The sequence below is a fragment of the Aquila chrysaetos genome, chromosome 6 (genome assembly GCF_900496995.4).
Source record: "Aquila chrysaetos chrysaetos chromosome 6, bAquChr1.4, whole genome shotgun sequence".
Lineage (NCBI taxonomy): Eukaryota > Metazoa > Chordata > Aves > Accipitriformes > Accipitridae > Aquila > Aquila chrysaetos.
The window spans coordinates 10,272,767-10,284,047 of record NC_044009.1 but is presented as its reverse complement, the minus strand read 5'-3'; the positions used below and the strand labels follow the sequence as shown (position 1 = coordinate 10,284,047).

General features: G+C 60.5%; 1 protein-coding gene across 1 annotated transcript; it reads right to left on the bottom strand.

Annotated features, from left to right (window-relative positions):
- Positions 1 to 3,101: 3,101 nt before the first annotated feature.
- Positions 3,102 to 8,543, bottom strand: LOC115343090 (maestro heat-like repeat family member 5). The gene is made up of 13 exons (XM_041124513.1): positions 8,090 to 8,543; positions 7,826 to 7,975; positions 7,483 to 7,637; positions 7,007 to 7,154; positions 6,553 to 6,740; positions 6,326 to 6,463; positions 5,691 to 5,805; positions 5,100 to 5,237; positions 4,669 to 4,845; positions 4,380 to 4,535; positions 3,937 to 4,038; positions 3,435 to 3,537; positions 3,102 to 3,166 (listed from the first exon to the last, which is right to left on the bottom strand). Exons 1-13 carry the CDS (start codon positions 8,342 to 8,344, stop codon positions 3,102 to 3,104), a joined length of 1,890 nt encoding a protein of 629 aa, XP_040980447.1. The 5' UTR covers positions 8,345 to 8,543.
- Positions 8,544 to 11,281: the final 2,738 nt, after the last annotated feature.

Genomic DNA, 11,281 nt, shown 5'->3' with positions numbered 1-11,281 from the left:
TGTTATGTTCCATTTTTAGAGGGACTTGCGGGATTAGTTCTCTCTGTTTCAGTGTACAGTGGACAAAGACACATTCACCAATGTGAAAATAAAAAGAGCAAAAGTTCTGTGAGATGCAACAATATCCACAGGGAGTATTGCAACGGGTTTTTCTCTCCACCTTCAAGGGCAAGCATCACGTGTTTTATGTCTGCTCCCATTCCTTTCCATAGAGGACGTTTTAAAGAGGGAGCAAAACCCAAAGCACAGCTGCAATTGTGTCCTTTGCACAGCCATCATAGGAACCTGCTATGCTGGGGGTTTTTTTTATTTGGTATGTCCTTTCTGGGCCATTGAGCTCCCTGGCTGCCAGCATAGCCTTGCTGTCACAAGGTGGAGACAGTAGACCAGTCTGTGATCAGTCCCAGAGCTAGATCTCCAGATCCACGCTGGAGCAGAGCAGCTGTCTCCTGCAACCAGCACTGGAGTAGAGCTTGTGGGCATGTGTAAAACCAATCAAATCAACCGTGGTTGCCTTTAAATGATGATAGGGCATACAGATTACTGTAACCAGCGATGAATGGATGCTGAGAGAGCTGGGCAGTGAGGCAGAGGTTATTTTCCCTCTTTTGGTGAAAACTTTCCTTGGGGAAGGAAAGCATTAAAATTTAATGTCTACCAGGTGCGTCCATGGGTCTGCTGTGTGGCCTTGTAAGCCCTCGTGTTTCTTTTTAGATGTAATTAGAAGAAAGTCCTAGTGCGTTTCCTTTCTCTCCTCTATAAAATTGAACCCAGAATGTTGCACCTTTTGCCCCTAGCACCTTGCTGGCCGGCTCCTGGCACCCATCTCAGCTCCCACTGCCCTCCACTGTTGCAGCAGGGGCAAGATTCTTCTCTCCCAAGGCAGCTCCCTCCTCTGCCTCCTGTGGCACAGGGTGCTTCTATGATCACATAACGTGGCCCTTGTTCCTCTCCCATCATTTCACACAGCTCTTGTGGCAACAGACAGGCAGCCCCAGTGCCTGTGCACCCAATGCCGTGGGGACAGAAATGGCCTGGAGCTGCGGGCCACACCCTTGCCATGTGAGACACGAGGGCTGCAGAGCAGGTGCCTGGGAGGCAAAAGCTTTTCTTCTCCTTTCCTCTTGCTCTCACAGGCCAGCAGAGCAGCTGGTGCTACATTTCTTCCCCCTCTCTGGGCTGATCTATGAACTCGGGAAGTCTCGCTAGGCCTTAGCATAAGTGTAACGAGTCAGGTAGTTAAGTGTCCCCCTGACCGTACCAGGAGCTCTCACACAGCTAAGCCAAGGAGTTATGCGGACTGTCTCAAGGACTCCTGCTGCCCAGCAAAAACAAAAAATGAAAGTAGAGATAACTAGTTCTCTCATAACAACCTTGAGACATCCCAGCCGTCCCCTGACAGCCTTGGAGCATCCCATACCTGAATCTTAAGTCATTCCCTGGCAGCCCCAGAACCTTCCTTATCTGATTTGTAACTCACATGAAACAGTACCAGTGCAGCTGGAATCCCAGTAATTTGCTGATGACTAAAGCAAATCACCTCCCAGACCTATAAACAGCAGTACCGAGAATCTTTGAGCTCTCCTGGACCACAGCGGGCTGCGACCAGCACCTCCCTCTGAGCAGGACGCCTCTTGGAGCTCACAGACTCTCCAGTTTGCAAAGATCGGAGGTCTGTCGCCAAAAGCTGACGGGACTTGGGCTGATACTGTCTGCTTGAGGCTCGACCCTTTGCCTGTTGAGAAAGATACCGAAGCATTCAAAATGAACCTTTTCACTGAACTCAAGGGGAATTTTTAACAGGTATACCTCTTTTATGCATATCTCTCAGTGTCTTTATGCATGCACATGCTGAATAGTCTATGGTAAGTGTAAGTTATTTACTTTCAAATTTTTACTTAAATTACTGTTGTGAATTTTATTCAACTGTGAATGAATTTTAGGCTGCTATTATACTCATAATCCCTTTAGATATAAACTGTTGCCCAAGTGTGGGACTAGGAGTTGATCCAGCTGCACCTAGACTCCAACAGGAGTTTAGAAAGCAAGGGGGTGTTCTCTGAACCTCATGGCTCCATGGGAGGGTCTCCCTTACCGTCTTACATTCCCAAGCTCTGTACCAATCACGAGAAATAAATTCTAACTCGATTTTTCTTTGTATATTTCTCTTTTTTAACCTATTGCATTTTCAATCTCTGTATACCTAATTTTAGTCTGATTATAATTTAATTTTCCTGTGTGCATTTCATCCATGTATTAAGTAATAGAGTGAACCTTGCCATCAAACACTGTGAAGTCGCACTTTTATATGAATTCCTATTAAATCATTTTTACTAATACCATTGGAAGTGATTCTTTAAGTGGTCCAAACCACTCCATTTCGTGACACCAGGCCACGGGGGTGTGGGTATGTCTGGTGCTGCTACCGGTTGCTGGGAAGCAGACACGGCTGGTCACTGACTCCTGAGGGTCCTGATTACTTGAGGGCCTCACTTATCCTCTGCTGTTTTGTTCCCACAAAGGAAAGACACGCAAACAAGGTGAAGGAGCAGGACTGTTTATTCAGGGAAGAGGACATGGAGCTCCCGGGATCAGCTCTGCACAGAGCTCCAGCAGCACAGGAAGCCATTGTCCCAGAGAGAAGGCCACCTCCTCCACGCCCTGCGGAATCGCTCTTGCAGCACCGGCAGCCTTCTGGAGGGGGGATTTCTCTCTGCGGCTCTTAGCAGGAATAGGGTTTGAGTGCCAGGCTTGAGACGGAGAGGCTGACGTCTTTGTCGTGCTTTGACGGGCTGGACAGAGGAGGAAGAGAGCCGAGGTCAGAACCCGGTATCTGCGGGGACCCCAGGAACGCCTCCTGCCAGGGCCGCCCCACCCAGCTCTTCCCATGGCCAGGAGGGAGCAGGGGTTCAACAGGATCAGCCGGAAGGTGCTGGCCACGAACGGCCACGTGCCCCTGAAGCTCTCTCTGCTCTGCCCACGCTGCCCCTCATCCGCGCGAGGAGCAGAGCTCTCCCCAGCTGGGGCAGGGATCACAGCTCCCGGCCCAGGGTCTTTCCTCCTCCCTTGCCAGTCCCCACTGACCACCCACCCTGCTGCCCTCACTCACCCTTGTAGATGACCTGGCGCTTCACCTGCTGATGCGTCACGTGCCGCCCGGCGAGCCCTAGGAACACGCAGCCCGTCACAAATCCTGCTGGCCCCAGCAGCACTCCTCCCCTTGGCGGGGCTGAGCCTGGGGTCCTCCCAGAGCGTGACGCCCAAGGGCAGGGGTGGGAGAGGGCGGCAGGGAGCCCCGTGGGTGCCCTGGCCCTGCATCGGGTAGTCCGGGGCTCCCACAGCCACAGGGCCAATTCCTGCTGCCGGTGCAGCAGCCGGGGCTGGGGCCAAGCTGCAGCGGGGCAGGGAGGGACCCCGGGGGAGTTGTGGCTCACCAAGGAACCTGATGGCTGCCTCTCGCATGGATGCCTGTGGGCTCTGCAGATACAGCAGGGACTGCTGCGGGTACTCGTCCACTCTGCTGCTGTACTCTGCCAGCTGGAGAGAGCACAAGGGGGTGGAGGGAAGGATTGGTGCAGACTCTGCCCCCAGGTCGGGCGCTCCCTGCACCCTGCCTTTCCTCTGCCAGGACACCCATGACGCCCAGCCAGCAGCCGGCCGGTGCCGGGGTTTGGAGGGAGCAGAGGGCTGGGTGCTCCCCGGGGAGCCGCGGTGCCACCCTGCTGCCAAAGCCCAGCTGGGCCGGGGCTCCGTCGTCGGCACCCGGGGCTCGAGGAGGGAGAGGAGCCTGGAGAAGAGTCCACGGGGCCGCACGCCCGAGGAAAGGGAGCGTGTGTGGGGGGCAGGCTGGCGGTGATGGGCTGCAGCAGTGGGCAGGGGCACAGGGGGGCAGTGGGCTTGTCCAGGCTGGGACTGGGCCGTTGGGGCCATCCTTACCAGGCACTTGCCAACCACCCATGTCTGCTCCCTCTCCAGCAGCTGCTGGAGCTTCCTGTTCTTCAGGAACTTGGTAGCTTGAAGCAGGGTTTCCCGAGAGGCCTGCGGAGCAGCAGAGACTGGGAGATGGCACCGCTGCCCGGCACACAGGACCTGCGTCCCCTGCACCTGGTCAAGGCTCGGGGCCTGTCCTGGCCCCTGGTGGGAAGACGCAGCAGCTGGGGAACGCGTCCGTCGGCGGGTTCGGCGCCCGGGCAGAGCAGTGCCTCAAGCCCCATCTCGGGCACCTGGTGCTGCCAGGGCAGCAGGACAGAGGTCCCCCAGAGCTGCTGCTCTGTAGCCAAGGACAGGAGGAGGCTCGAGCGCTGCAGTCCGCAAGGCGCCAGGGCAGGAGGCAGCTGAGCCACCTGCCACGGGGACACCGGCAGGTCGGAAATCCTCACCTCTGCCACGCGCTGGTTCTCATCATGCAAGTGGCAGAGCAGTGGGATCAGGCTCTGGTGCACGTGCTGCTTCAGCGGCTTTTTTCCCTCTTCCACTACAAACTCCATCACATCTCGGAAGAGGTGCATGGAGAGCAGTTGCACATGGTTGGCGTCCTGGTGGAAAGGACGAGGGCAAGACCTCAGCACCGGCTGCTACCGGCCCACCTGGGCACGGGTCTGAAAATCCACAGGGCGCAAAGTTTCCGGGCAGCACCCAGCGCCTGTGGTGGGGGGCACAAAGCCTTACGCTGTCAAAGAGTGGCCGGAGCCTCTCAGCCAGCTGCAGAGTGATGGAGCTGGCAATTGGGATGCCTGTGGCCCAGAGCACCTTGCTGAGCACAGAGAGGGTCATCCCAACCACCTCCCCGTCTGCATCCATCAGTAGCTCTGTGAGCCTTCGCAGCAGGGGCCGCATTCTTCTGAGCTGCGTGGAATACAATGCTGTGCTGTGAATCCATAAAAGGCTGCACTGCCAAAACCGCTCCGGAGGTTCAACCCCACGCTGCTGCCTCGGGGCCCAGAAGCCAAAGGCCTGCCCCGAAGGACTCGGGCAGGTGAACAGGGAGGCCGGAGAGCTGGGAGCAGCTGCCACAGCTCCCAAAGCCCAGCCAAGTCCAAGCTACTGTGTTACCCAGCCCCATGCTGCCAGCACGGCTTCAGCCGGCTGCCCCTTCTCACCATCAAGGGTGTCTTGCAGAGCACCAGGAGGCCTCTGAGCACCAGGCGACGCATCACTCTGCACTTGCTCTGCAGGTACATTGGGACGAGCTGCAGGATGCGGTCACCCCAACACCTTACGTTAGGGTAGACCAGGAGCTGAAAGACACAGAGCAGTGACAGGGGTGCCTGGCCAGCAGGACTCCACCACCGCACAGGGCTGGGTCCAGCCAGCAGCACAGGGCGCGGGTACCGTCCCAGTCAGCCGAGCCCAAAGGCAGCAGCGGCTGCGCAGACCCCCTGGGCTCCCTGCCCTGTGCCGCGGGGCACACGGCGCAGGTCGCTCACGCGCTCTGCTGTGCCTCCCAGCCCTCAGCAGCCTCTGATTCCTCGGCCTTTGAGGAGCCGCGATGGGAGAGCGAGAGCCGGCACAAGGCAGGCACAAAACACAGGTGGGGACAAGTGTCACCCCAGCGCAAGGGGCCGAGGGCACGCAGCGGAGCCCACCCTCTGCCCCAGCTCCACTGACTGGGCTCCCCGCGCAGCTGCGGCTACGAGAGGGCAGAGTGGTGAGAGCCGGGTCAGCGAGGCAGCACTCGCCACCAGGCTCACCTCAACAAGGAACGCCATGGCGGGCATCTCCCAGCGTTGCTTCTTCCTCCTGAGCAGCTTGACAAGGTAGCCTGCGATCCAGTAACACAAGCTCCTCGAGATATCACGCACCTGTCTGGCAGGGGGAAGAAGGCACCGTTGACCCCGAGCAGGGTGGGCAAACCTCTCCCCGGACTGACTCACAGCGGCCTGGTCGTTCCCCACCGCCCCTCGCCAGGAGAAAGGCATGGCCAACACCAGCAGGCTCCTTTTGGGGAGGAGACTGGCAAAACACCCTTCCTGCCCTGAAGCCTTCCATTCTGAGAAGACCCCTTTCCTGCCCACAGGGCACTCGTGTCCCCCAGGCTCTGTCGCTGGCCCTCAGTGCACCCTGCCCTGCCCCGGCGGGCTGCCATCAGTGGGGCTGCCTGCAGACAGACCCCCCACTCTGTGCCGTCAGCCCAGGCCCCACGGGAGGGGACGCTGGTGCTTTGGGAGGTGGCGTCTCGTATGCACCCACCTCTCCCAGGCTTTTCCAGTCTGCTGGGCCATCCCTTGGTGACAAGTCCCTCTCACCCACGACCAAGGGGATTGTGCGGGGCGCCCCGTCTGCAGAGGAGAAATGGCGGGGGGAGCGGGGACGAGGGGGTTCTCACCTGGCCAGCAGACCCATTGCACAATGGTAGGTCTCAGCACTGAGGAGCGTGTCCCAGCCACGCTTACGTTCGACTTCAAACACCATATTGTCATACTGAAGACGGCAGAGCAGTGCTTTCACGGTCAGCATTGCAAATCTGTGTGCAGAGCAAAGCCCAGGTCACACTGGGAGCCCAGGCCCCGCCTCCGGGGCCACGGGAGGGATGGGAGGACCGGGGTGGAGCACCTGCTGGGGCTGGTGGGAGGGCAGCCTTCCTGCTGGCATCCCCTCCAGAAGGTATCGACCTCCTCTGGCATCTGCTGTGTGGCAAAGAAAATTTGGAAGAGCAGAGCCAGGAAGATGCGGGGGAAAAGCACGTTCAACCTCTGTGGGCACCCGGGCAGCTGGAGGATCTCCTGCAGCACCCTGGTTGCCTGCAGAAAACAAAACACCCAGAGACAGCGCTCAGTGCCGAGATGTCCCCGCGGCAGGGCCCGAGCGCGGGAGGGTGAGGTTCAGGCACTGCCCTGGGCCACGGGAGGCGCAGGGGGAGCACCCGCCCTGGCTGCCCCTACACCTGCCCCTAACCCAGGTTTCCAGCCCACCGCGTGAGGCAGGGAGATGCAGCGGTGGGGGAGGATGGAGAGCCGCCCGGAGAGGCGACCCTGGGGGCGAGCAAAGGCCCGGGCCAGAAACTCACAGCCAGAGCAAAGACATCTGCGCTGTCCCCATCGGAGGTGCATGTGCTGTGCAGCGGCCAGTCCTCCAGCACGCAGACCAGCTCCCGCAGCACCTGCTCTGCAGTCCTGCTCCTGGAGACCATCACCCTCCACATGGTCGCAGCAGCTCTGCAGGCCCAGAGCTCTGTGTCAGAGGGGTCTTGGCCACAGTGCCGTGGCCTGGGCAACCGCGGGGGCTGGGGCTGGCTGCCAGCCTTGCCTCTGCCCACTGCCCCTCACCAGCAGCACCCAGCAGGCCTGCCCCTGCGGGCAGCAGGCAGCCGAGCGACGGTGCCTTGAGGGGCAGGCAGGGAGCACGGCAGCGGGCTCTGGGGCTGTCGTGCCAGGGCTGGGAAACGGAGGGGCCGGAAGGTCCTGAAAATCTCCGTCTCTCTGACAGCCCACCTGGGACAGGCTCTACAGCCTGATGGGCTCTAAAGGCAGGTGGGCCCTGTACCTGTCGCACGATGGGGCACAGCACAGGAGGGTCACCGCCACGTCATGGGGGTGTGCGTGGGTCAGCTCCAGAAGGCTGTTGTCCAGCCTGTGCTCAGCAGACACATGCGTGTTGGACATGAGCCACCGGTAGATGCACCTCACGATGCTCGGCACCTGGAGGAAGACATGGCTGAGAGCTGGAGTGCTGCCAGAGCGAGCCAGTTCCCCAGCTTCCCCCAAGCAGTGCTTCCCTTCCCATCACACTGTGCTGGCTTAAAAGGCTGTTGGGTGCCCAGCGGACCCGGCCTCAGGGGGCACACGATCTCCTCCGGGGGCTCGAGCCCCGGCGACAGGCTACTTACATGCTGCAGTCTGGAGGCGTCGCTTTCCACAAGCACATCCAGCATGGCAGCACAAGCCTCCGCATTATAGGAGTCCGAGTCTGCCATGCCCTCGACGGCCGCGATGGTGGCGTCTTCACGCTCAGAGGGCTTGAGGGATTCCCAAAACCTCTACAGGAGAAGGAAAGGCAGGGAAGAGAGGCATGTCACACCGAGTGCCCCGACGGCGGTGCTCGGCTGAGCAGCGAGACCAGGCCCAGCCCAGGTGGGGATGGCTGCGGTTACCTGTGCGCTGCTGTGGAAGAGGGCCCGGGCGTGTTCCTGCTCTTCTGGCAGGTTCCAGTCTGGATCTGGCAAAGACCGAGCACAAGCAGAGCTGAGGGGCTGCAGGAGAGGCTGGAGAACACAGCCGAGCCCTGCGCTCCCCAGGCAGGGCCAGCCCCAGGACAGGGGCTGCTGGGGACTCTGACCCCCATCTCTCTGCCCGCAGGTTGGGGCTGGGGGTGCCCAGTGGATGGAGCGTGGCCGGCGCCCGGCCATGGGGAACGGCCCCGTCCCTTCTTCCCCTCTTTCGCTGGGGATGTCCACAGGGGATGGGATGGGGCCAAGCCGGCTGCAGCCACTGGCTCCGTGGCCCAGCTCAGCCACTCACCCGCCTGCAGCGGCTGGACCTCCTCCACCTCATCAGGCTGCCACGCTGGGGCATCCTCAGTGCCTTTCTCCTCCTCCACCCAGGCCAGCCTGGGCACGCTGGGGGGTCTCTCTGCCATCCCGCCGAGGCCCGGCCTCGAGGGCTCCTGCCACAGGGATGGGAGACGCCTCGGAAAAGCGCCGCGGACGCAGGTCAGCAGGGAACGAGGTGGCTGCGCAGGGGCTCCTTCGCAGCCCCGCTCTGTCCCGTTCTGTCCCGTCGCGTCCTCCGGGCACCGTGGGGTGGCCGCGCCCCTGCCAGCGTTTATACCATGGAGGGTCACAAAGGGTCCTGTGACACGCTGCCACGTGCCATGCAATTGGCGGTGCCCATATCACGGTGGGTCACAAAGGGCCCTGTGACACACTGCCATGTGCCCGTGCTCTGGGGCCTCCCCAGAGCAGTATCACCACAGCGAGGCCGTAACTCAAACATACGACTGCAGGGGCGTCCTCCAGCGTGCCTCTTCCCCCTCCTCCTTCACTGACCTTGCTGTCTGCATAGGGGTTTCTCTCACATCCCACTCCCCTCCCCGCTGCAGGTTTCCCCTCTTAAACTTGTTATCCCAGAGGCGCTACCACCATCGCTGATGGGCTCGGCCTGGGCCGGAGCCGGGGAAGCTTCTAGCAGCTTCTCACAGGAACCACCCCTGCAGCCCCTCCCCGCTACTAAAGCCCCGCCACACAAACCCAATACTAGAAGGCAGCACCTCCTCCGCAGTCCCGTGCTCGGAGACCATCGGCCTCCACATGGTCACGCCAGCTCTGCGGGCCCAGAGCAGGGTCCCGGCCACAGCGCCGTGGCCTGGGCAAGCCCTGGGGCCCGGGCTGGCCGCCAGCCTCGCCTCTGCCCACTGCCCCTCGCCGGCAGCACCCAGCGGACGTGCCCCTCTGGATCCCCCTTCTCCTCCTTCTCCCCCAGCCAGGCCAGCCTAGGCACGTTGGGGGATATCCCCACCATCCTGCTGAAGCCTAGCCTTGAGGGCTTCAGCCGTAGGGATGGGAGACACCGCAGGGAAGCACCACGGAAGCAGGGTGGCAAGGAACGAGGTGGCTGCGTGGGGGCTCCTTACGGCCTCCCGCCACCCCGTCCTCTCAGGGCTGCCCACCCCCCCAACTCCTCAGGGCCTCCCGCCGCCCCGTCACTTCAGGGCCTTCCCACCGCCCCATTCCCCCAGGGCCTCCCACTGCCCTGATGCACCTGAAGTCATCCCACCACCCCGTCCCCTCATAGCCTCCCACCCCTCCGTCCCCTCACGGCCTCCCACCACTCCGTCCCCTCGTGGCTTCCCGGCACCGTGTCCCCTCAGGGCCTCCTGTCACCCTGTCACCTCAGGACCTCCCCAGCACCTCATCCCTTCATGGCCTGCCGCCACTCCGTCCCCTCAGGGCCTCCAGCTGCCCTGATGCACCTGAAGGCGCTCCACCGCCCTGGCCCCTCAAGGTCTTTCACCAGCCCATCCTCTCAGGGCCTCCCACCGCCCTGTCCCCTTAGGGTCTCCCCCAGCCCGGAAAACCTGCCCCACAGCAGAACAGCACTGAAGGAGCTCCACAGGCGCCGGCTGAAGAGGCACCTCGGACCCCTCAACAATCCAGCCAGCAACACACGGGCGGGAAACAACTGGCGGTGCGGGGCTGGGACAATATTTGTGGGCATCTCCGAGGACAAGTTTTTCAGGCGCTCTGCCCATGAGCTTTGTTGGAAGCGTTAAGGCTTCAGCAGAAGAACCAAAGAGTGAAGGCGTTTCTGGCCACCTTTCCTACCACGTTGCATGCCTGGGCAACTGTTGCTGAGCACAAGTACCCTTTTTCTCCTCTTCCCCAATGCCCTGGGGATACTGGGGACCAAAGCAAGACCCACTGGTTGGAGAAAGATGGGCAGAAGAGAAGTAGCTCAAGATTTGGCGGTACAGCCAGTCACGTGCTGCTCGCCACCACCAGAAGATGGCCAAGTCCTGCACTGGGAAAGCACGGAATACCTGGGACAAGCTACAGAAATAAAGCCGATCGCACAGCCTAGAAATGGGATCGCTTCCTTGCTTGGTTTTGTTCTTTTTCTTTCTTCCTCCAGAGGTTCGTTTCTGCATCTGTACACAGTGTTGGCAGCTACAGCTGTTAGGTTCAGCTCCCCTTAGAAAGTATGAAGTTACGCAGGTCTAAAAGCCATTTATTGTTCTCTCCCTTTCATGCTCCTGGGCCTCTGCGTATAATGACATGGATTTCATATTCCCATGCCGGGGTGAAAGAAAGCGCTCTTAGAGAAGAGCTGATCCCCGGGCAGGGAGAGGCCAGGAGCCACCCAGCCTTCCCCGCAGGCTCAGGTGGCCCCAGCACATGGAGCTCCCGGGATCAGCTCTGCACAGAGCTCCAGCAGCACAGGAAGCCATTGTCCCAGAGAGAAGGCCACCTCCTCCACGCCCTGCGGAATCGCTCTTGCAGCACCGGCAGCCTTCTGGAGGGGGGATTTCTCTCTGCGGCTCTTAGCAGGAATAGGGTTTGAGTTGCCAGGCTTGAGACGGAGAGGCTGACGTCTTTTGTCGTGCTTTGAAGGGCTGGGACAGAGAGGAAGAGAGCCGAGGTCAGAACCCGGATCTGCGGGGACCCCAGGAACGCCTCCTGCCAGGGCCGCCCCACCCAGCTCTTCCCAGCTGGCACCTCATGGGGCTCACCCAGCCCACCTGGCAGCAGAGCCCAAGGCTATGACCACGTGCAGTATCTAAACCCAATGGAGGACACGTGCTCCGATGAAAACCCTGGTGACCACCTACAAGTCCCTAGAAGTTAGGG